General features: G+C 39.7%; 1 protein-coding gene across 2 annotated transcripts in view; it reads left to right on the plus strand.

The window, feature by feature from the left end:
• The window catches only part of gfra1a (gdnf family receptor alpha 1a), a 125549-nt gene extending 111871 nt beyond the window's left edge, over positions 1-13678 (plus strand). For both annotated transcript variants that reach the window (XM_087849986.1, XM_087849985.1), the window contains 2 exons: positions 6630-6677; positions 9902-13678. In XM_087849986.1, coding sequence (XP_087706112.1) covers positions 6630-6677; positions 9902-10054 — 201 coding nt within the window. In that variant the 3' untranslated portion in view covers positions 10055-13678. The remainder of the gene's footprint in view (positions 1-6629; positions 6678-9901) is intronic.
• Positions 13679-26767: the final 13089 nt, after the last annotated feature.

Raw genomic sequence — 26767 nt, forward strand, 5'->3', positions numbered from 1 at the left:
CTTTATGGACAGATAGAGCTGGGTGTCATCTGCATAGCAGTGAAAATGTATGCTATGTCTTCTAATGATGCTGCCTAGGGGAAGCATGTATAATGTAAACAGAATTGGTCCTAGCACTGAACCCTGTGGAACTCCATAATTAACCTCAGTGGTTAGAGGACTCTCCATTTACATGCACAAATTGGAGTCTATTAGATAGATATGATACAAACCACTGCAGTGCAATACCTGTAATACCTACAGCATGTTCTAATCGCTCTAACAGGATATTATGGTCAACAGTATCGAACGCTGCACTAAGGTCAAGAAGGACAAGCACAGAGATGAGACCACTGTCAGAGGCCATAAGAAGATCATTTGTAACCTTCACTAAAGCTGTTTCTGTGCTGTGATGAACTCTGAAACCTGACTGAAACTCTTCAAATAAACCATTCCTCTGCAGATGATCTGTTAGCTGTTTGACAACTACTCTTTCAAGGATTTTTGATATGAAAGGAAGGTTGGAGATTGGCCTATAATTAGTTAAGACTGCTGGGTCTAGAGATGGCTTTTTGAGTAAAGGTTTAACTGCAGCCACCTTGAAGGCCTGTGGTACATAGCCGATTATTAGAGATAGGTTGATCATATATAAGATCGAAGAATTAATCAATGGCAGGACTTCTTTGAGCAGTTTTGTAGGAATGGGGTCTAAAAGACACGTTGATGGTTTGGAGGAAGTAATTATTGAAGTTAACTCAGAAAGATCGATTGGAGAAAAAGAGTCTAACTTAAAACTAAAACTACTTATAAAACACACACTCTCACACACAGAGTAACTCCACCAGAGTGCCAATTTCGGGTCACTTTTGCCGGTCCAAGCCCAGATAAAGGAGCAGGGTTGGAATTGTGACATTAAAAAAACAATAATTGCTAAAAGAAATTTAATTTGTAGTTCTAATTAAATTCTAACTGCATTTAGGACGTTTTTTACTCACTTTATGTCTCTTCCACGATGTTATTTCTCTCTCCAACAGTGTAGGTTTTCTAATTACATTAGAATGACCAATTATGCAAATTAGGCGATGACGTCATTTGGCGAATTCTAGTGACTTTTAGGACAGCCAATAGCGATTTTCCTTACTGAGGAGTTGGCAACACTGCATAGAAGCAGAACCGAGTCGTATGTGTGGAGGGACAGTAACTGTGTGTGTATATGTAAGCATTTAAACACTGCAGAGAGAACAATTAACAGTAACAGTGTTGTAGAAATTCATTTCACCGAAACAATAACGTGGCGCACAGTGTGACGTCAAAAAAGGCGCACATCTTTGACGCTGCGTTTTCTGCGTTTTTCTTGTCCACACGTAAATGCAAAAACTGAGTTTTCAAAAATATCCACCCTGGCCGGAGTTTTTAAAAACTCTGTTTTCAGTGACCAAAAACGCAGTTTACGTGTGGACGAAAGCTGCAAACGCATAGAAAAATCTGAGTTTTCAAAAATACCCGGGTACGTGTGGACGTAGCCTCAGTAGCAATGTAGCTGGCTATGCTGGGCCGTTCTCCACATTACTTACTCATACTGAGAATAGCATAGCGTTTAATCTATGTGAAAGTGATAGCTGCAACATATAATATGGTTGGTGAGGAAGGTTGTACTGTATGCACGTAGGCACAGACAGTATAAGCAGCCATGAAGCCCTGCAAGTTAAGTTAACAGACAGATATTCTAGATAGATGCAATTACACACTCAAGCTTGTTCACACAAATCCACACAAAGGCAAGCGCACTCACACAAACACCCAGTCTGCACTGATAATGAGCTTTGGTAGTGTACTGATGCGTGTGTGCTGTTGGCACTGCTCTGATACCACGTCAAATACAAGTTAATGAGAGAGTTGTTGTGTGTGTGTGTATGTGTGTGTGTGTGGTATATTCGAGTGCTGTTGCATGTATGTGTGTGATTTTTTTTTTTTTTTATGTGTGTGTAAGCATCAATGCGGACTATGCTGTTGAAATGACACACTCGGGGGACGGGCCTGTCAAGAAAACTCACTCTACTCTCCTCACTGATCTCTCTCCTGTACAAACACACACACAGACGCACAAACATGCAGAACAATCACCATTAAACACTGACTCAAAACCTTTACACTCTCAGCCAGTGAGAATCTGGCAGATCTGAAGTGCATTTACCCCGGCTTGAAAGACAAAAAAATTAAAGAGGAGAGAAAAATGTTGAAGGTGTCAAAAGCTGAAAGCTCCTCACCTCCCAGTGAGATCTATATGTTTAGGGGCAGGAGAATAACCTGCCCGAGACCTTTCAAATTATCAGTGTCTATAAATCGAACTTGGCTCCTTTATAAAATGTTCAAACATGTGGCTGAAAAGTTTTTCTCAAGCTGCCAGCTGAATTAGAAGAGACCCAGCTTCCTTTTTCTTGTCTCAGTGTCTTGTGCTGGAGAGGGTTTGTTTAATTTCCCCACTGTGTGTCTTTGTTTTGGCGGTAATATGAAGACGCTTTCATCCTCTTTAGTTTTTACAGGAAATTAAGATACTAGAATTGCCGCGTTTCTTCTTCCCTCACACAAAAGGGCTAAAATTTACACACATGTTCAGAGAAACACACACACATAAATGTGTGCAGATCAGCACACATTTAAAAACCGCAGGGCTTTGTCAGCCTGATTTCTCTTTTTTCTTTTTTGTTGTTATAAATATAGTTGACTCCTAAGCAGACAGGAAGTACCCTGGACAAATATGGAAATGTTCTACATGCTAATGTGACTTTTCCAAACAGGGAAGTAAATCAGAAAAACAAAACAAAGAACAGCAATGTGGATTTGAATTCGCTGACCTCCACCCATGCACATGTTTGTTAACGGACTTGATGTCTTTGTAAAAGACGAAAACTCTAAATGGCTCAATAGTCCAAGAGGAAGCAAAGGCAATAAATGTGTTTCGATTGCTATGTTTGTTCGTTTTAAATCACAATTATTATTACATTACACTTTTAACATCACCAGAAAATCTTATAAAGACACGAATGACTAATATTCACAGTTGCAACAATGCAAATCGTACAAATATCTGCATCTAAATTGCTGAATTTGTTAGTCATCATGAAGATGTTGCAATCATAAAAGCAATAAAGTGGCAGATGGAAGCCTACATCTATGCGCGATCTAAGATTCACATTCACATGATTAAGATTTTCCAACGTTTCGCAGCGAAACACTCGGCGCCCTCAGGATTCGAAACTTCAGCAACAAGCTGTAAAACTTTATCGTCTCTTTCAGTGACGAGACGGGGAAACGTTTAGCACAATGGCGGTAAACACAGATGGGCCCTCATCAGGAAACGCAACCTGATTCAAGTTGTGCTTAGTCATTGTGTTGTTATTTTTTTCCTTGACAATGCTTTAAAATCTCAGCTTGTTCTGCTGTTTGGGTCGTTGTGCAGAGGCCTGCAAATACACCGTGATTTATAGACATCATTCCACCCAACCCTATTTTTTCCACTTTAGCGCTGAAGCATGGGTATAATAACAAAATACACATTCTCACTTTCTATAATACTATGCCTGCTACATTCTGTGCATCCCTATTTTTGGCCTGAATTCACTATACTGTATACAGGAGCCATTTATTATGCTGTCACACCTACTTCCTGTATACACACAGGCGTTTCACTTACAGCATCCATCCTCAATACATATATTCAGTGTGCAGGTCATTAGAAGAAAAGAGAAAAAGAAAGTTTCTTTTCTTAGAGGTAGAAAAGAAAAACAGGTAGCAAACTCATAACCAGCTGCTTAATTCACCAAATGCACAACAAAAATACGAGATGTTCACACGCTGATTACAAGGTCTACACTGCCAATCAGTAAATCAGCTCATGGTGGGCTTGCAATCAGCAAAAGTGGTAATCACTTCTAATCTGTTTAGAAATTTGCCTGAAGAGCTCAGACCCAGAGGACATGATTGTCACGATGTTTATATATGTTTCTTTTTTTCCATTATATATATTTTTCATGTACTGTGCCGAGTAACGCTGAATTCAACACAGTTAAATATATTCTTTTGTATTCCCTGTTCAGTTATCTCGTGCAAAGTGAACTCGGAGGTTTTGATGTATGTTTCGACGCTGGTTGCGGCACATTCGTTTCTGTTCTACTTGAATTTTGGATTCTAGACTTCAAACTTCCAGTCTTTGGATGTTTGCTGACTTTTTGTTCTGTTTTCTGTCAAGATGATGCCACAATAACCTTCACTAATGTTACGTTCTGGGCTCTGGTGGTTAACTTCAACACTGAAACCACAGTTGTCATAATGAAGCTGCTTCTTTACTTTAACCCTTAGATGCACACGTGGGGTCAAAGCCCTAGCCACAATAATCTGAATTAATCGGCCAGGGCTTGCACCTGGGTTTAGTACTGTCTCCCCAATAGATGCATGGAAGATGCTCATGTCTGATAATATAATAGAAGAGGTGCTGACATGCACAAACATGGAGGCACGAAGAGTAGCCACAGACAGGGGAAAAGAGTGGAAAAATCAAATCAAACATAAGCTCCTGGCCTTCATTTGATTGACTGAAATTCTTGCAGGAAGTGAGAAAAACTGGGATGTACCAGTCGGTGTGTTTTTTGGGAGTCCTCTGTATAACCCATTGTTCAAGGCCACTATGTCAATTCAAAGATTTGAAGATATTTGCCGTTTCTTGCACTTTGATGACAAGAGGACCAGAGCCTACCGACTGAAAACAAACGACATGGCAGCTTTCTGCTACATATGGGGCCTGTTCCTGGTCAACTGCAGGCAGAAATTCATCCTCAGTGATTGTGTTACAGTGGATGAACAACTTGTGCCTTTCAGAGGGAAGGCCCAGCTTCTGCAGTATATGCCGAGCAAGCATGCAAAAGTGATGCAAGAGATACAAAAACTGCAATTTCTTAAAATTCATGCAAAAATAAATAAAAATGCAAAGGGCCTCATGTCACAAACATGTTTTATTAGGAATACCTCAAATATGAAAATATAACAACTCTTCGTTTTAAAGATTTTGAAGAATAACAACCGAGTTTATAGCAAAATGCATTGTTTCTATTTGTGAAAGAGTGTAGGTATTGGTAGGTTGTGCATCCAAGGGTTAAAGATGATCTCTTAGATAAGATATTCATTATAGATATATTCATTTTAAAGATTTTGAAGAATAATTCAATTCAATTCAATTTTATTTATATAGCGCCAAATCACAACAAAAGTCGCCTCAAGGCGCTTCATAGATACAGAGAAAAACCCAACAATCATATGACCCCCTATGAGCAGCACTTTGGCGACAGTGGGAAGAAAAAACTCCCTTTTAACAGGAAGAAACCTCCGGCAGAACCAGGCTCAGGGAGGGGCGGGGCCATCTGCTGTGATTGGTTGGGGTGAGAGAAGGAAGACAGAATAAAGACATGCTGTGGAACAACCGAGTTTATAGCAAAATGCATTGTTTCTATTTGGGGTCATTTTTGACCCCACTTGTGGAAGAGTGTAGGTACTGGTAGGTTGTGCATCCAAGGGTTAAAGATGATCTCTTAGATAAGATAAAAGTTATTTCCAGTTAAAACCGACCGTCCCTTTTGATCAGGACTGTATTTTGTATGTTTTTGTATGCTTGAAATACCAGCTAGAGATGGAAAAAGCAATTTCTAGTTTAGTACCTTTGCCTTATGCGATTGTGTGATATATTGTTAGATATAATCAACACTGTTTAACAAAATACAAATACATTTCTACATTTTTTCCTAAATAAAAAAGGAAGGACACTAATATTAGCTGACACACAGTTATTAAGTAGTAATTAAGTAACCCAGCAAGCATTTTGTTGAAAAACTGGATGGTCACAGTTGGCTGGGCTCAACCACAGAGTTGCATTCTGCATCACAGAGCATTTCTGCGTTTGGTATGATATCTACGTATGCTGTAATTTTAATACTCTCGTAATAATCATAAAAAAAAGTTAAGCCTTCAAATTATCCGTCATGGTTGTCATCACAGAACAGTCCCTAACCTTCATTTACGCACATGGTGAAAGCGTTTGTGTGTGTGTGAGACAGACTGGGACTCAAAGGCAGTGTATTTGAGTGCATGACAGCTGCTGAATGATAAATCTGAGATCAAATCAGAGTGGGGGTTTGACTGTCCCCCTGCGCTCACTCTCGTTCTTCTTCTGTAAATATCAGAGGCTTTAAAAGTTTAACAGGCTCTCAGCGTAAACTCTGCAAGGTTACTGTAGATTTTTCCAATTCAGCTTCAGGTTCCAATCGGCTTTTATGATCAGAGCAGCACCGAGCTTTCATAAACGCACAGAATGAATGTGATAGTTGTTTGACGTTTAGTCACAGTCACGGTGTTTGAACACAGTGTGTTTTCACCTGTTGACAGAATATTTTCAGTCTAATTAAAATGATATTGCTGCATTGATTGTTGAACAAAGCAAATTAATTGCTGCTGATTCTCTGCTGACAGTCTCTGTTTCGTGATGTAACATGCACACTTCAGACTCTCGACCTTGAAACTTCAGTAACGTATAACCCGACTGCCATTTGCAGATATAAACTTGATTGTAGGTTGAGATGTTTGATTGTATCCTTCTGTTGCAGGCTCAGAAATCGCAGTCGAACTCGAGCGCCGATGGCGTCATCTGTGTGGTAAGTTCAATGCCGGTGAATGTTGTACTACAAATCTATGGTATAAAGTGAAGAATAAGCATAAGCTGAATGTCTAGCACATGAAGAGCAACTAATGTGTTTTGAGTAAGGTTAGAGATGTATTTAAGTAAACCTTTTACGGCTAAAAAGGCATCTACAAAGCAACAAAATGTAGACCTTCTGATAAGAGTTATACCAAAACCTTGACAACTAGAGTGGAAAGTATCCATCTAAAGTATGTTTCACGGCTCTGCAAGTATCTATCCACAGCACGCTGTCCCTGACAGACAAAGTAACTAACATTGATAATCTTGTTATAATTTAGGGCTGCTCGATTATGGCAAAAATGATAATCACGATTGTTTTCACTGAGATCTCGATTATTTGACGATATTTATTTAACAATAACAATGTATTGAATAATGACTTTAAAGATTGTCAAAAAATAATACAAAATAGTGTGCAAATACTGATAACAGTGCAAATGTTTGCAATATAAGAAATAAATGAAAAATGTAAACATCTATATTTAGTGAACTTTGCAGTGTTGCTCTGTGGTGCAGCTACGACACTGTAGCAAAGTTTACACACTATGTCTACTTGATCCACGTCTGACTCCGCCAACCCATAATGTTTCCACACCACTGAAGTTTTTTTACCTCTCTTTTCAACCAACAGCTATGGAGCCCCACAGGGGACATGGGAGAAAAAAAAATTAAGACGGACTTTTGCGAGATCTCGCAAAACAAACTCGGGATCTCGCAAAACAAACTCGGGATCTCGCAAAAGTTTTGCGAGATCTCGCAAAACAAACTCGGGATCTCGCAAAACAAACTCGGGATCTCGCAAAACAAACTCGGGATCTCACAAAAGTTTTGCGAGATCTCGCAAAACAAACTCGGGATCTCGCTAAAGTTTTGCGAGATCTTGCAAAACAAACTCGGGATCTCGCTAAAGTTTTGCGAGATCTCGCAAAACAAACTCGGGATCTCGCTAAAGTTTTGCGAGATCTCGCAAAACAAACTCGGGATCTCGCTAAAGTTTTGCGAGATCTCGCAAAACAAACTCGGGATCTCGCTAAAGTTTTGCGAGATCTCGCTAAAGTTTTGCGAGATCTCGCAAAACAAACTCGGGATCTCGCAAAACAAACTCGGGATCTCGCAAAACAAACTCGGGATCTCGCAAAACAAACTCGGGATCTCGCAAAAGTTTTAGCCGCATTCTTCCCATTAGCTTCGAGCTATCGGGAGGTCGAGACCTACTACAGCCGGGAGGAACACCGCTTTCCCGGCACATCGTGCCTCGACCTCCCAGTCGGCTTCGAGCCAGCGTCCGAACAATGCGGCTAAAACGTTTGCGAGATCTCGCAAAAGTTTTGCGAGATCCCGAGTTTGTTTTGCGAGATCCCGAGTTTGTTTTGCGAGATCCCGAGTTAGTTTTGCGAGATCTGGCAAAACTTTTGCCAGATCTCGCAAAAGTCCGTCTTAATTTTCTTTTCTCCCATGTCCCCTGCGGGGCTCCGTAAACAGCAGTCACTCTCCTCTCCAAATAACTTCTGCTTAGCTTTCCGAGCTTCCCTCGGGTCCTCTTAATCAGCGGTCCCCAATCCCCGGGCCTCGGACCGGTACCGGTCCGTGAGTCGTTTGGTACCGGGCCGCGAGAGTTGAGGCTCAGGTGTGAAATGTATAGTTTTCAGGGTTTTTATCGGTTTTCAGCGTTATTTTGTTATCGTTTTTATCGTTTACTCGGTTTTCATTGTTTTTTTCACGTGTGTTATGAATAAATTTTATTTTTTTCGGTACTGGTACTAGTTTTATTTTGTTGTATCCGCGACACCTTAAAAGCAGGTCCATGAAAATATTCTCGGGCATAAACCGGTCCGTGGCGCAAAAAAGGTTGGTGACCGCTGCTCTTAATTGTTGTGAGGCGTGTTCGAAATGCAGAGGTGCGCTCGATTTGCCACACGGAGCAGCGCGAGAGTAAAGCACGAGGGAGGGGCTAATAATCGGCTCAGTCATTTTTAATGATCGTTGAAAGCCCAGATCGTAATCGTGATTAAAATTCGATTAATTGAGCAGCCCTATTATAATTTAATGATTCTGCTAGGGAAACGTGTTCCTGGTATACATGTGGGTGTTACTGTGACACACACCACCCAAATAAATAATATCACACTTGTTCACATGATCATAAGGTCTTCACCCAGCCCTGAGTCCAAATATGCGTGAGGTATTCTCCTCCTCGCTCATTTTAAAGTAACAGAAACAGAAGATGTGCTGCCAACATCCCCACATCCACACCGCAGCACACTAAGAAAACTCACCATAAAGGTCTTGTATCTATCTCCGAGGGGTCAGGGTTATTTTGGTGACACGAGGGGGACCTGTGCTTTTTTTAGACGGGAGGTTTTATTACGGTGGCCGTTTGGTTTATATTGATGTTACAGGTTAAAACTGCTATTAAAGATTTGCTTTGAGATACAGTATCGCACAAAGAGAATCTATAACTTGTGTCGGTGATGAAAGCACAAACTGTTCTGCTCTTTCATTTGATACGACAATTTCATTCGCGACCACAAGGCAATCGGCAAGTTATCATATCATCACCAATTCTAATCTGACCCAGCTGAAAGTCTCCGACCTCCATCTGACAGTGATTGCCACGGCAATCCTTCCCGCCTTCTTTGTAAACTCCTGTTCTTTGTAGTTCCTTTGAGGCTGAAATGGGATCGTTGCTTATCTGGTGGCTTTTAAAGTTCACTGTAAATGTCATTGTACAATAATAAGGCACTGTTATGCACTGGACTGACATTTAATAGAGGCAGGGCCAGGTCTTGGGGAGATGACCCAGCCGTTAGCTTGCAGCTTTATTAGCCAAAGACCTCTGGTGAAGTCCTGTATACACATACTAGCACGTGGTGCACATGCTAATTTAAGCGCGCACACACACTTCTACTTTTTAACTTTCCACGGTGGCATTTTACTTATAAAAACAACCTTTTCATAGTTTAGTGTGCCACACCAAATGAATGCTGAAGATATTTTAAACACTGTGAACATGAGTATGTAGGCATAATATTAACAAAATAAAATAAAAATAAGCAAAAGCATTTCCTCCTAATTTCCTCTGCAATACCAGCTGCATATTGTGAACATAATCGTTCTGGGACATCTCAGAACCATGCTGAGCTCATTTTCTCCAATCTATGTCTACCTGTCTCTCAGGACCCTCAGATAGATGGTCCAAGTACCTCCAACGCCATCCCGAGAAACTCTGCTGCCTCCAGACGGCCCGAGGGCCCGGCCTCTCTGCTGCCCCCGCTGTTCTGGCTGTGGTACTGCAGCCTGCCGGCGCTTTCCTGGCAAGGCAATTTGTAGCTGCGTCACTTCCCAGCAACAAACAGACTGACAAACACATTTGTATAAAAGAAGACAAACAAGGAATTATATCCTTTCTTTTCAGTTAGACCTGTTGTACTTTTTCTCTTGGATTCTGTCTTTTAATTCCTGCTTTGATTTGTTTTGGGTTTTTTTAATGAATTTTTGAAAAGCTTTGTTGTTTCTTTCTCTTTTTTTTTAGCATTGCTGCTGTGTGCTAAAACAGTGATCTGCTATACATGTTAATTCAAGTTTTGACTGTGTGCTCACGTTGGGTTAGTCGGAGATGTTCGTACCCCGCTCACTTGGGCAGAGATGAGAAAATACTGGAAGACTACATTCCAATAAACCACAGCGTGTGACTCTTGGAACGCAATGTAAACGAACATCAATTTTCAGAGTTGTCTGATCAGTTTTCACCCATGTCTGTTTGTGTGTTGAGGCTATAGGTGGGATCTTTCGCTTAAAAGTCACAGTGAGTTCAGTAATGGCTACATATTATCACTTGGGCAGCCTTTTAGGTGTTACTCCATCTCCTCTGTGGTTTGTGTCTGTTTTGATAATGGCGTGATCTGGTATTTTACATTTTTATGAGCTGAATTAAATGTCACTTGACGAAAAAAAAATAATTTTCTTTTTTTAGGACAAAATACGTTAATTTAAAACGTCAGAGAAGTTTAGCGCCCAAACTGTTTTTATTGTAGCTCATACTGAACACAGATTGCCGCTGGCAGAAGCACACAGGCAAAGTCCCACAAACACTTGATGCACATTTTCACACAGTCAGACAGAAACACACGGCAACAGCAACACACTCGGTCCGAGGCTTTCGGCTCCCTTTCTTCACTTTATAAAACGGCGTGTTGCTCAGTGATCACAGGTCGGGACGCTGCTGTGGACGGCTGAATCCACTCCACTCGTTAGTGATTGTACATACTCGCAATTGTCCGAACCATGTTTAATGTTTCTTTTGGAGAAGGTAAGAGAGAAGCTGCTAAAGTTTTACCTGAATTTTCCTTTTTTGCTTAGATGAACGCCACTGCATCGAGCCCACAAAAACCAGAGCTGACAAAAAAGCAGGCTTGCTGCTGCAGAGTGTAATCAGCACTATCGTGCATCCATCGGTACATCGTCTTCTGTCACTTCTGTGTTACAACTTATTGCCTCAATTGTAAAACTGTCAAAGCATGTTCAGAGAGGAAATGTTAAATTTAAGCTGACCATTTGCTAAACCCCATAAGCCGTAGTCACTGTTCCTAATTAATTCCAGTATGGCGAGTTTCAAATGACATAAAAGAGGCAGAATCAGGCAAAGATCTGTCACAGATACTTTATAATCTCTAACTAACAAGCTTATTTACATAATTAACATTTACTGGTTAGACAACGAGAACCTCAAATGAGGGGTTTTGTTGTACACTTGCAGGCTACACGCCAACTCTGCTTCCTAATATAAGCTGTGCTGTTTGCCTGAAATATGCTAGATGTTTGCTAGCCTTCACCTCGGCTAATTCAGGTCACTGAACTTGACCCCTCGGCCATATTCGTGGTGTTGTTACCTTTTGGAGCATTTCTAGTGTGATCACTTCCTGTGTGGTTAATTTGGCCAATAGTCTGTCCACTAACTCTGTGCTCCAGTTTTAAGGGGAAGTTCTCATCTTTTAATTGTATATTACTTGAATATTATCAACAGGTATGTGTCTGTGCAGTGTAACAGTTCAGTCTGTGGGTGCACCTTCCTAAGAAAACTTGCTAGTGCTAGCTAACAGCTTAGCACTTGACTCTGTGGTCCTAATCTGTCACTTCTAGTTCCAAAAACAAACAAATAAATAACAAAGTATCCAAAGTTCAGTACAAGCTGCTTTAAAACAAGACGCACATACAATAGAGAGCCTATTGTGTTTCCAGGGAAACCGTGAGCATGCATTTAGCAGACGTGCAAATACAAATTATTTTGTTCTAATATGTCATCATTAGCAACTTGGAAAACTAGAAACAGTTTTGAGAATGAGAGCTAACTTTGGTAAATGTTCCGTGGATGATGCTCCGGAGGGCAAAGAGTCCTGATCTGACAGTGTTAGTTGTTAATAACCTGATAATTTTCTAATTTGAATTATAAAAAATATCAACTTAAGAGTTGATTTAGGTATTTAAAATGGAACGTTAGCGTCAGGAGATGATACCACCCTTCCTACTTTTCAAATATTGTTAAATTGCTCTTTGTCATGTTGAACAGACTTCAAAGCTTGACACCTTAAGCACAGGCAGGAGTTTAGCAAATGGTTACTTTTGTCTTCTGAGCTATATGGAAATCATTAGTGGTTTTGTGCGTCTACTTTGGATGACTACTGGAAAAATTTAAAAAAGGAAACACATTTTTCCAGCTTTTCCATTGGAGGCAAATAAAATCTTAGCTTTTAATTTTGACAGATTTCTCTGTGATCGGGATACTTGTACACATCTCTGTGGCATGTTCAGCACTAGCCACTGACGAGATGCTCATCACTCGCTGCTTAGGTTTATGTCGCTTCTCAAAACACAACTAATGTATAGTAGAACTTTAATGTTATTTACCGAGCATAAACATGGTATATTCACTGTATGTGCTTGGCTGAAACTATGAATTGGACAAATAAATGTCTGATAATATTCTATTTCAGAGCATTGTGAGCTATTTTGACATTCAGATACAACATAGAGTACATTGAATAAGCCAGAATATTGTTTTTTATAACAACTTAAATGTATATTTCTCTCAGTATGTACATGATTATGGAATATTATTGCATCTGAGGCAGAGGATATCATTATAACTCTCTTACTGTACCTTTAAAAACAGCTGTATTTCCTAAGCATACTGTTTTGTACCATAGCCCCATTTATGACGTGTTGACAGGTTTTTCTTTGTTTGTTTGTTGTTTGGATAAAAATGACACTTATTTTTCTATCTTTTACTAATTTGTGCTCTTTTGATGAGTTGAAGTTAATGAGATGGACCTGCTAAAGATTTAAATGGTTCTTTTTTTATGCTGAAGTTAAGGAAGACAGAAAACTCATTGCATGGTGTTAGAAGTCAATATTTAAGGACAGATATATTCCGGACCATGCTTTGGAAGGATCTTTTTATGGTGTGTTTGAAGATGGTTGGGGACGTGGGATGATTCCCACGAACTGAATGTCTGCAGTTTGGATGGGAAGTTGAAGAGAAATCTTATTAGTTGTTGTTTTACAAAAAGCCCTGCCTAGGACTGATTGGATTTCTAAGAACTGTGTCTTAGAGTATGTGTGATCATTTTATATTTGAATCCCAGAGCCGTGTCTTCGTGGTCTTTGGAATATGAGAGTGACTCAGTGCTTTCTGATCACAGAAGGCCTCAAAACTGGGGACACTTCCTCACAATGAAAGGATCCCCACTTTTGGACCAAACAAACAGTAGAGATGGTAAATATATTTGCCGTCCGTCACAGTCCCATTTGTTCTTTTGAAATACCAGAAATACCAGCTTTTGTTTGTTTGATTTTGAGTTTGCAGACTCCCTTAGCTATGTGGCATCATCAACTTCTTAGCTTGTGAAAATGTAAAATCTGTTGTACAAAAAGTTATAATTAAAAACTGTTAAATCACCCAGACTGCTTGTATGTGATGTTATTTCACTGTGGAAACATGAAAGGCAGGCAGCGGGCCCGTGGGAAAGGCAGGTGAGGTGGGCAGGATTAAAGAAACATTGAGGCCATGTGAGGTGATCCAGAGAGGCCGATAAGATCGTGTGTGTTAATGCAGCTGACCCTGGGTTACCAAGCCAGAGGAAACCCGAAGATAAAGTAAGAGTCATCTGAGGTTTCGCACAATTTTTCAGCTTTGACCAACTGGTGTGAGGAGGAGGGGTCACAGCAGAGCGAGCGAGCACACAGCAATACTATATTATCCGAGGCGCCGTGCTGGGAACCACGGGGAACAAAAGGGTACGCGCATCCCAGAGACCTTTGTGGCAGGTGCTGGACTTTAAGAAAAACTTTCAAAGAAAGACGGCAAGATCCATACTCCTGTAGATATATTTTTTTGTACAGATAATGTGCAGCATTTTGATCAATTACATCTTATTTAGGTATATATAAGCTCTAAGCACAAGATCAATAAGGCTGGGGTCTACGACACCAGAGCCTCCATTCAACAGCTTTGGGGGCCATTATTTATTTTTAATAATTTAATGACCAGAAGTATGGGTTACATGCCGAGTCTTGGACTTTTTGGCTTTTTTTGGCGTTTTTAAGCAAGGAAATATTCATGTCAACTGCACTTAATAATCCTTAAGGAGTCATTAATATGTGGGTTGGACTCAAGCGCCTGGCTCGAGTGGTCTTATTGCTGATTTTCTGGAAACACTTGAGTGTAACGTTAACTGCATGAAGAAATTACCTTGCACTGTTGAAATTTCCCTACCGAGAAAACACTTTAGCCACCTTTGAAAAAGCACAAAAAAACTGACCTACTGCACTGTGAGGCCAAACTTCCTCCAGCATTTCACTTTTTGTCTCTCCCTCCTCATTCCCACCTCCTTTCTGAATCGGTTTTCACGAAAGGTTTCCAAATACTTAGCGCTTTGGAGCACTTGTGTAGCAGATTCAGAAAGTGGGCTGAAAAAGTCGTTCGAACAGGTAAATACTGGCCCTCGAGCTCCCAGTTATGGCTAAATGTGTCATAAAAATGGTGTTGATAGTTGGCGTTGGGCACATCTGCAGATGCATTTTAAGCAATATGAATAAAACATTATTGTATAATAGAAAAGCACGATGGGGGAAATTGTTGTGTGCATCGTCATCAAATGTCATCAAATTAGTCTGACATTTGAGTTTACTTTCTCTTCCATTAAGTGAACTGCACATCCTCACGCGTTAATACCGAGCACTGTGTTAAGCGTTTGCAGTTGGAAACCCATTAGCCAAGAATTTGTTAATTTGGGGCAGTGAACATAAATGCCACATCACTTATTGCAACAAGCTGCACAAAATATCTGACTCACACTATTTTTAATGCCTAAAATAAGGTGATCCGGGGAAAGTAACCAGCTACAGCTTGAGATGGACTGGTGTTTCCAGGTGTTTTGTTGCTGCTTATTCTTTTTTCTTTTTTTCTTTTTTTTTGCCTGTCCCATTTGGTTCTTTAGTCGTCAGAATTGTTGTCTGAAGACCAACAAGGATACCCAATGGATTTATTTTGCCAAATGGATCATCATGGCATTGCCGTATTGGTCCATTTGATCGACCTTTTTTTAAATTTTTAAATTTTATTTTATTTTCAGTTGTTACAGACGGGACAGACATGAGTGAGGGATAGGAAAGGGAGAAAGAAAGAGGAAGGAGAAGAAAAACAGAAGGGGAGAGGGACAGTGAGAAAGGGGGGAAGAAAAAATATCTCCGGGATCACCTGTTGAGAGAAAAAGAATAGAAAACAAGCAAAAAAAACAAAACAAAGCAACATACTATACACAACACCATCGCATTAATCTAGCTAAGTGTAAACAGCAGTAAATACTAAATATTGAATGTTGTTGTGCAGCACGCAGGACAGACAGCGCACAATGTGCTTTGAAGTAGCAGCCAAGAAAGGTGTGATTTAAGTCTACAAACAGTGAACACCCGTGTGCACACCTGTGTGGATCGGCGCGCTTTATTCAAATGGTTTCCCCATGTAATGGTCTGCTAGAGGATGTAGAGAGCCATAGCCCCGCCCCCCAGGGCATGAAGCAGGCATGGAGGAGATCCAGGCCCCAGACATCCAGAGGCCCCAGAGTGCAAGAGCCCAAGGAGGACCACCGGAGGGGCATCCGTGCCACCCTCATGGATTGCTGCTTATTCTTTGTAAGCAGCAATCCATGAGGATGTCTTTAGAGAACGATGTCTTTAAAGAATAAGTTGCTGCTTATTCTTTAAAGACATCGTTCTCTACTACTGTGTCCAAGTCACTCTTTATGTGCAGCCATTAACTATGCAACAAATTTCATACACGCAGAAAAAAAATGTAATGGTTTCAATAATTTATTTATCTACTATTGCCAAGGAGACCAGCTCACAACCGTTGGTCGCAACAGGAACATAAAGAAAGTTATAAGTGAAGGGTGCACTCATTTGCTGACTCTCATTTCTGGTCTGAAGTTTGTGTTCAACATTCGTAAAGCGTCAGTGAACAAAAGAATACATTTCCACGTCCAGTTTCAACACATGTCATTTATTTATTCCTTTACTGTATCAAAGTTGCAGACATCCACATACAAAACAAAACTGTGCCTGCTCAGTTCATGGAAACTCTTACTACTATTGATATTTATTCAATTTATTTATTTCACTAGCAGTTTACCCAACTTTTGGTTATACAGTCTACTGAACTCCACTTCGGCTATCTAGAGCTGCTGCTGTGCACGCTAATCCACTTTCTGCTGTCGAGGTCCACCATGCACAACCTCCAAAATCCCTGTTAAACTAGACTTTATTATCTAGGTTACTGTACCAGTTACTTTGCAAATTTAGTGAAAAATCTATTTTGTAGAACAAACTGATGTTTTTGTTTTACATCAGTTTAAAATAAAGGTTGTTTCCCTTATATGGTAAAGGAATGGTGGGGATTCTAGATCTGTTACTGTTTGTAGGTTTGCTTACATTCATTTTCTATTGGGTTAACTTATTTATTTTATCATCTGTTTCATCTGGAGTCCATTAGTGGAAAAAGAAACACGTTGACTCATACTGGCTGTTTCTCTTCACCTTGGCAATTAAGATTCCTTCAAAGATTAGTCTTGCATTGACATTTCAAACATTCAAAGTTCCAACATCCTAGATTGGAACATCTGCTGCTAATTTATTTTTATTGAAGTATTGAAAATGTAAGAATATTTACATGGAATGAATAATGAAAAAATGTCCGAGAATCAAGCAGAATATACAGTAGAATAACTACAATGATGTAATTAATATGGCAGCCTCAAGTGGAAAGACTTCATTTGTTCCAAAAACATACTTTACCCTTCAGTTCTGTCCACTTTACAAACCTGACGGGGTACAAAGAGCAGTTAACACAATTAAAAGTGACATTTTCTTTCTACTTCCTGGAGGAGAAGTGTGGATTACTGAGGTGTGAGACATGCTTAAAAACAAAAGTCTATGTTTAATGAAAACACCAAAGCACCAAAACCTAACATGTTGGAATGGTACCAATTAAAATAATAAATCTTAACCTTATAGCTCCCCTTTTGTAAGTCTCTTTCTACCCAGTTTACTTTACGTGGACGTGCCCCTGAGCAGGTGGTGCTGAATCTGAAAGTCACAATATAGACTATAAAATAGTCACACAAACACATGACATACAATCCTAAAATTAGTCCTCACTCCACCTGCAGCTTCCAAACAAAACTGTAAAGACAGCTATCAAATAATAAAGTCCAGTAAATGTGGAAAATATGACTTTTTGATAGCAGGCAACGTTTCACATTCAGAAATTGAGCCGATTAAGAGTCATTAAAGCCATTTTTTTCATACTGTGGAAACCCATTCATGCATGTGCTGTGATTAGAGCTGTGGGGCACAAGCAGGCATCACCTGGCTTCTGTGCAGTAAAATGGAATAACTTTAGAATAAGAACAGTGGTTGGCTATAGATGCAAATTTCATCATTTATGCCTTTCAAGTTGTATTTTCTTGCAGGAAGATAATGTGGACCTGTTTCCAATGCATATAATCTTTAGTCCAGGGGTCCCTGAAATCAAATTAATGACCGCGTATTTTAGTGAACTAGAATTTGGTCCTAGCACAGATACAATGGTGTCCTTTCCACAAGAGATTTTCATCAAAATCTTGAATCATGCTGATTTGTTTTTAAGAGAATACAAATGAAACATAGGACCGCTATATTCAAAAGAAGGTTAATACTTCCATCTAAGGTGATACTGGATATATTTAGTAAGATTTTGAGAGTTTTAGCAAAATCCAGCAAATATTAGAGGAGGCAGCAGTGACAACAGGCGTTTAAGTCAGAAACTGCACAGCAAGATGGCCGGTGCCTTGCAAATTAGTTTGCAGATTTGCAGCAACTGTAGGCGGAGCAAATCTGCCTCTAGACGTGACGTCCTAGCCTGACCGAACTGACACCATGCTTGAATTACTGCACGGGCAAATTCTGCACTTTTCTTTTTGTTTTTTAATGAGTGTTTAGAATTTACTTGACTTGATAATTATGGTAGTTGTGGTCATTTCATGGCTTTTTTCCAGGTGTTGCATTGTGAACTTACTAGAAAAAGAGGGTTTTCATTTATTTAACCCAAAAAGTTATATTTACAAAACAATAAATGTTGAGCTCATAAAAGAGGTCAAAGAAACAAAACGAAACTGTGAACTTGACAAACCAAACATAACAGACCTAAACAGGAAATGACACACAAGGCAGGTCAGACCACTATGACGCAACAGGGGGTAACTAAACAAAACACAGATGTAAACAACAAAAACGATGCAGTACAGTCCAGTTTGTCAATAAATTAAACACCAAAGAAGAAAATCAAAACCACTAAACCCTAAAGACAAATATTGAATCCAATACAAAAACTTTTTTTTTAAATCAAAGAAAATACACATCCTCCCCCTTCAGCAGGAAGTGGTGGTGCGGTCCAATCATCCATGTATTTAAGTGCTTTAAACCCTGGCAGCCATCTTTTGTCTGGCAGCTTTCACGGATCATTGCAGGTAAGAGAAACAATGATTAGTCACAATCACAAAGCAAAAAAGAAATGAATTGGTATAAATACATATGGAAACTAAATAGATGCGCTTACAAATAGCTCCAAATCAATAAACCTGCTGCAAACTAAAATGTGTTGTTTTGAATGAAGAAACAAAGAATGCATGACAGTTACTGACTTTAGAGTGTGGTCATGGGTACAATCTAAATTTTGAATGTTGGCTCCAAAATCTTCATGGTTACCTCGCTAGCTGCCATTTGGAAGTTCCTTTAGTGTAGAAGCTTTCTGCACATGTTTTTGTGTTTCCTTAACGTTTGAAAGTCTTTTATGAGATTTGCTTGGTCATATTAGCTGAGATGAAATGAAGATGCTTCCCATTAAATAATAGTTCTGTCCCTCAGGTTGTAATATCTTTGTATATATTAAGCAACAGGAGGTGTCTTATCTGACCCTCCTCAGACATTTTTCATTTTTAGAGGTCATTAAGTTCTATAAAATCTCAAACTACAGTTTAGATTTGATCTTCTTAAAAATGTTTTAATTTTGAGACAAAGTAGATCTCCATCTCAGCCTCATCTCTCAAACAGTTACTAGTTGTCATTTGTTAGGATCAAGGTACGACCCCCACAGATGAAGCATGAAGCCAACATGGAGGTGCTAAAAGTTCATGTAGCCACCAAATTGGAGTCAATCCCCTCTCAACCACATGTTGAAAATGACCAAAATTACAGCATTAAAGCGTGTTTACAGATGTTTTTTTCTGCATTCATGAGAACTGACTGGATTGTTTGTTTTCCAACTCATCCACCTCGATAGGTCCAGATAACATTTTAATCTTCTTTGACTCGACCTTTCCAGAGTCCAACACAGGTAAGGTTTCTACACACTCTTGCATTGCCCTTCCTTTCTCTAGGCACACATGTTATAGAGATTTATGGTGCAATAAACACTTTCACTTTAGCATCAATAACTTTTAAGATAGCTGATGCATATGAATAATAACCAGAATAAACCTGAACCAGACTCATTGTCAGAATTGACAATCATCCAGTAGCCTCATTCGCTCACACTCATAACAAGACTCCTCATATTATATATTTTATAGTTCATCGATACAAAAGCTCTATTCATTAATGGGCAGTTTATAAGAGGATCATAAAACTTAACATAAACACACCGGGTCTCCTGACACCAGCATGAATTAACAGCTATTAATGTATCATGAGGGAATTGCACTGCAGTGCAGTAAACTCCTGTGTGGCCAATTCATGTCCCTGTGACAAATAGGTTATGAATAATAATAAATGTGTTTGTCGTAATCATCTGTGCTTCTTTATAATCCCGATATAATTGGTCATTTTGTTTGTAACTTTAATATCTGTTCTTCGTTTAATTCTCTTGTAAGACAGAACAACCAATAATGTGTGTTAGTGAGATTTGAATAAACATTTTAGGAGATCAAAAAGAAGAAGAAGAAAAAATGTATGTCAACAAACTACTGATAAACTCATGTGTTAAGTCAGGTGTTATTCAATTCAATTCAATTTTATTTATATAGCGCCAAATCACAACAAAAGTCGCCTCAAGGCGCTTCATAGATACAGAGAAAAACCCAACAATCATATGACCCCCTATGAGCAGCACTTTGGCGACAGTGGGAAGGAAAAACTCCCTTTTAACAGGAAGAAACCTCCGGCAGAACCAGGCTCAGGGAGGGGCGGGGCCATCTGCTGCGACCGGTTGGGGTGAGAGAAGGAAGGTAGGCTGGTCCCAGAATTATGCTCCTGAATATTTATTAATATAAGTATACTTACTTATAATTTTATAATTAGAAGTAAATAAATAACAAAACAAATAGCAATCTTCTCATGTCCCAGTCACAAGTTATACAGATTGGTGGGCGACCACTTTGCGACCACCTGGCAACCAAGTTGCTGGTTTAAAAAAATGTGGATTCTCCTTCATTGCTTTAGTTGCTAGAGATCACAAGGATTTGGGGTTGCCAGGGGGTCACAGACTGGCCTCTAGGACTTGGCACTGGGGTTTGAGAACATTGTAATATGTATTATTGACCTATATTAATTAATATTTTGGAGAAATGTTCTGTTCTGGCACCTACTGCCTTCTACATGCATAGACGTAAAGATAAAGGAGGGGCAGCAACAAGATCAGCACAGAGCAGGCGTCGGTTAAAATGGATACGACAGTGTAAAAGTCAGCAATTGCAAGAAGGGTTGCAAAGTGGCTTGCAGATGCACAGCAGCTTCAAAGGTTTTTTAGTACAATTTTTGTTGACGGTAGAGTCATGATAAAAAGAAAGAATACCCTCTGGTTTCCAAAAATAAATAGAAGTGTATATAAACTGCCCTTGTTTTGGTCTTTGTCTGTTTGGCTGTGTTTGTAAACACAACCAGTCTGAGGGGCATCAGTGGATGTGTTAGCGACGGGATGCCATGACAGTGAATTAACAGGCCTTCATACAAGTGTGTAATACAAATTCTTTCTACACCTTGCATCTAATATATGCAGAACTATAGTATTAGCAAAAAAGCTAAAAGAGAAATTAATAAATACTAAAGATTAAAATCTAAAGAGGAAACAAGCAAATCTTTTGGAATTAACTGAAACTAAAACCAAGAAAACGAGAACAATTCTAACAGCTCTGCAACAATACAGTGTAAGAATTCTTGATCTCAAAACTTTATGGTGACGCATTTTAATTAAACCTCATTAGACTCCTCAGTATTCAGTAGACGCTGGCTCGTTGTGTACATGTCACGCTTTGTCTCTCCTAAGAGTGAAATGGACACGCATGCTTAAGTTGCAGTACCAGCATAGGGAGATAATATATTTAAAGCCAACAAGCCACTAGTCACCAAGGAAGGTATAACTTCCAGGCTCCTTTTAAGCCAGAAACAATAGAGCGAGGTGGCTGATGTGTATTTATATGTGAATGTGTTAGTAATGTCTCTTTAAATGTGTCTGTGTAGGTTCTCAGTCTCATCCATGTCATGGTAGTCTAAAGAACCAGAGCTCTGTTGTTCAAGAAACTTAGAAGTCCAGTCGTTTTTTTTTTAGGGGGTCATATGATTGTTGGGTTTTTCTCTGTATCTATGAAGCGCCTTGAGGCGACTTTTGTCGTGATTTGGCGCTATATAAATAAAATTGAATTGAATTGAATTATTTCTTTTCCACATGGGACGGCACACTACAAAAAGTTCACATTTCTCAAATGCCTTAACCTTGCTAAATAAAATCGTAAAAGCTGTAGACAAACGCAAAACAGGGATTATTTTATAAGCATATTGAAGAAACCTGTTTGATCCAAACATAAAGGATGAAATCAAGGTTTTGCTGAACTTAGCTTTTTTATTTAGATAAAACTTTGAATAACTTTAGATGATTACATAAAGTCAGTCTGGGTGACAAACTGACAGAACAAGAGGGAACACAGATTACACGATGACACAATGTTTTCTCTCTGAAGTTAAACTCTGACAAAGCAGGAAACCGGTCACCTCGACCTGTCAGCTGACCCTGCTGCTTATTGTCTCTCTGGTTATTGCTCACAAAATTAAGCTGATATAGTGCATCAATAGCTTCACTCCTCTTTCATCCACATCATTGCACTTTGTGTGCTGAGGGGGGGGAAAAATACTCTCTTTGTTAGTGCAGAAGGCCACTTATGACAGAGCAGTGCGTGGTGGTATTGAGTAAAGGACGACGCTCACAGGGCCAGCATTCTTCACAGCGTCACTGAGGCTGGCTGACTTACTGGCTGGTCGCTGGTTTGGTTGTGTGTGTGTGGAGGGAGGTGGACAGAGGACAGCAGTGTGCTTTGTAATCCTTTGTCACTCCCCACCCACCCCCTACACTCATCTGCCTGACTCGGTTACTCGTCCTCAGACTGTGGCCCGAATTACCCGCCACAATTGGCCCGTAATGGCATAAAGATTGAGGTCTGGACGGGGCATCAATCACAAGGATGTGGCTCAGCTGACCCTGAGTCCTCAACAAGAAGGAGGTGACGCCAAGCGGATGTGAGAAAGGAGGCAGGAAGAGGGTGGAAGTGAGAGATGGGCAAGCTGAAGGAGAAAAGAGAAAAACCAGAGTTCTGACCTTAAGAAGTAATCAGTTTTATTACTTAACATGTTCTGAAAAGGACACGAGGACATTGTATTAGAGCGTTGCACTGTGTGCACTGGGCTCCTAACAGAGACTGTGTGTGTGTATGTGACAAAATGCAGACTTGGCAGAGGTGATGTGTGATTGATTTTTGCTAATTTAATAGAAGACTCATTTCAGACTAAATGTTCTACTTATGTCTTAAATTTAGACCTTGAGCTTTCTAAATCAGAAACGTTATCTCCACCGAGCTGAAAATCATCTCTGACATAAAACTGAAAAGTTAACAAAGTAGTAGCAGTTTTTTTTAATGATAAGTTATCATATTTAAGCTTGAGCATCAAGAACACATGTTTGGGAGGTATTGTAGTAACAAATAGGACTTAACTAATAATATAACTACCACTTCCAAGGCCCCAAAGTTGGCAAACCTCATCCACTGGTGGGTGATCATATCTCCCCCCTGACCTGTTGTCCTGACTCCCCCTTGCCCTAGCATGTCTATTGTAATTCATCAATCTTTAGCCATGAGGATACAGGACTGGATACAGATGCCCAAGGCAGGAAACACATGTGGTCTTACCACTACGCTATCCAGCTGCTATAGCTGGGACATCGTGTTTTTGGATTTGAAGCACACCGAAAACAAGAAACCACAAAAACATGCGAGGTGAAAGACCATCTCTGCATCGAGGAGGCGGCCTAAGGCTACTTTCACCATCTTACAATGCTGTGATTGCAGCCATTCCCCAACTCTCTGTGAATGGTACTCATGGCCATTGATCAGTGGCCTTTGATCAGTGGTTGTTCATCAATGGTCATGAAAATTTGCATATTAATGATCAAGGAACTGACCTCACAGCGCATTCATTCAGTGGGCTGGTTTCAGTAATTATGGAAATGTACTGTTTATAAGATTGGGGAAACCTGCAGTCAGCCGAGACTGAACAAGCCACTTGGATGAGTGAAGAAACGTTTCTTCCCCTGAAAACTTTACGTCCAGATGATCAGAATCAACATTTGAGATTTACTTACCTGGATAATTGAGGATGCATCAAGATATAATTGGATAACCTCAGTTTTCAAGGACCGTGGCAAACAGTCATTTATTGAGCAGCTGTGAGGCCGACGAGCAGTTGTAGTTGGCTTCAAAAAGGAGGCTGTTATCAATAAATTGCATCCTTAACCCTTTTAATCATCACTTTGGGCTTTCCAATGACACCCTAAATGATGCTAAAAAGGCTCTGTTACTGAAAACCTTCTGTTACTGGCATGCTGATAGCAATCCTTTGATATCATCAGTGAGTGACAGAGAGCTATCTCAATAATAATTGACATGATAGTTGTGGCAGTTTTCTATAATGTATTTAATGTCAAATCATATGTGAAGTACCGATGGTATTGTGTAGACAAATGTCAAAATATGGATCAGCTTTTAGTTCCATTTGTCTTCTGTTAGGTGTGAAATATAACCTGGGTGTATGACAGGTAAATTGCATGTTTAAGTTGTAAAGCAGTTTGAGCTTAAGAGTAGCAGAAAGTAGGGCTGGGCTATATCATACCGTTCACGGTAATACCGGTGTAATGTTGGGAAACGATAAGAAAATGAAATATCGCGATAGAATATGAGTAAAACGCGCATGCGCAGTGCCTTTGTTTACATACGCACCTGGCAGCGACGCAGAATGAGAAGAGCGAAAGCGGATCGTTGAATGAAACGGATGAACCATTACTGGTTTGTAAAAATGCTGCAACTTCAGTGGTGTGGAACTGGTTTGGCTTTCGTCCGTCAGGTACACAACAAAGCACTATTTTTGGTAGAGCATGCTAGCGGGCCGTCGTTATTACTGTGGTTTTTGGAAAATATGGCACACTTAAAATCAATCCTTAGATTTTTCTGAAAATCGACAGAGCCCCTTATAATCCCGTGTGCCTTATGTATGAATTTTAGTTGTGTTTACTGACCTCGAAACGATTTAATGTGGTACAAATCTGTCAAATGTTTTAGTACGACTTTGCTAAGCTACGAAGCCGCACCGCTTGATGGATTGTCGGAGCATTACGGCTATCGTAGGCGGAGCCTCGCGGACTGATACGTACTGTGCTTCAACATAATATTACCGTGTTGTGTGTGTATAACCTCTTTAAGTTTTGTGGATATTATACATGGTTATGCTGAGGATATGTCGGCCAATTTCCACTGGAAATGCCCTTTGGTTAAACTGTCAGCAAGGAATTTGTATTTGCACTGTTAAATTTTTATATAACTTTAATGCACATAAAAAAGCTGCTTGTTTTAGTGAAAATACATTGATGTTTTTTTTTGTAAAGCATTTTGTCTAGTGTCAATTATATCGTTATCGCAAATTTTCAAATGTATATCGTGATAAATATTTTGGGTCATATCGCCCTGCTCTAGCAGAAAGCTATTGCTTATGTAGCTGAGATATAATATACTGAGTGTGAACATTCTCAAAACTGTATTGTATATAGTTTATTTTTTTTTATTGTGTAAATTAAATTTTTGTAAAACTAAGGTTCCACGTGTCACTGTTGAAGTGGGGCATTAATCAGTGTGACGCCACTTGTAAACATGTTGCATGTGTGGGGTTTCCCAGCCAGAGCGGCATGGATTCCACACTGGTGAGGCACACTTTCTGCAGCTCCTCTCCCTGTACTAAATTATACGTTTAAATTTGGTGTATTTGTCTTTGCTAAGTATTAGTTCTTATGGCTAAAAGCTCCCAAAGTGTTTTTGATTGCTTTGAACGAGGAAAATAGTAATTGGAACTGCGTTTTATCTGTTACACCATCCGCTTATGTGTTGCTTACTTGTGCTACACAGGAATGAGGAGAGGCCTGCTATTGCTGTGTGACACTGATTTTGCTGCTGCACTTTGTCTTTTAGGTATGTGTAAATGTATAGGTTTTGTTTTATGTGTATAATGAGTTCATGACCTGAGGCTGCACACTGAATAGTATTTTCAGCCATGTTGGGAAAAGTTAAAGTTGTTTGAATATGTATTGTGTAATTGATCCATCTTAGTGGGGATTTAAATATTACAAGTTATTATTAGTGGCTTCATATTTGTCTCTGTTTTACCCCACTATAGCATTTGATTTTAAAGTGGTTGTTGTTTTGATAGATTGTATTTTCTTTTATATATTGTAAGCAGAGCGGCATGGATTCCACACTGGAATGAGGAGAGGCCTGCTATTGCTGTGTGACACTGATTTTGCTGCTGCACTTTGTCTTTTAGAAATAAATCCAGTTTCCAGCCAGTCTGTGTCTGTCGTCACAACGCAGTCGACCATTTGAAATCTGCTACACTTAGACAGGTGTCCCTTCTTTCTTGAGACACTTTGCACGTTTGCATTCTGTTTGGTGCTGCGTGTGGTCGTGGTAGGGGGTGTCAGTCATTTATTGAGCTTCTTACATTGACTTTACCCTAAAAACACAGGCCCTCTTCATACTCAGAACCAGTTCAAAAACATCTCAGATCAAGATAAAAGGGAAAGCGAACCACTTCCTGCTGCCCCTGGTGTTCGGGTATTGAGCGGAGTGGAGATGCCAGCAATCCACTTAATGTTAAATACTGTAGCCTTTTATCTTGAAGGAAGAAAATACAGTGAGCTAAGAGCATAAAAAGGAGCACTTATCTCCTCTTGGTCACTAATGGTGGTGACAGCAGCAGCGTTGACCCAATGTAATGTTCAGACGGCTTTCAAGTTCCAGATGAGATTTTCAAAGGAAACGGTCAAACAGCATGTTAAATTGCTTCTATTAATATAACAATTACGCCTTTGTTCATAGTTTTCTGCAATTAAGGTCCAATTAGGATGTACACCCTAATGTAGTTGTT

This window comes from Neolamprologus brichardi, chromosome 13 (assembly GCF_056152115.1).
Source record: "Neolamprologus brichardi isolate AB-2024 chromosome 13, ASM5615211v1, whole genome shotgun sequence".
In the NCBI taxonomy this organism is placed as follows: Eukaryota; Metazoa; Chordata; class Actinopteri; order Cichliformes; family Cichlidae; genus Neolamprologus; species Neolamprologus brichardi.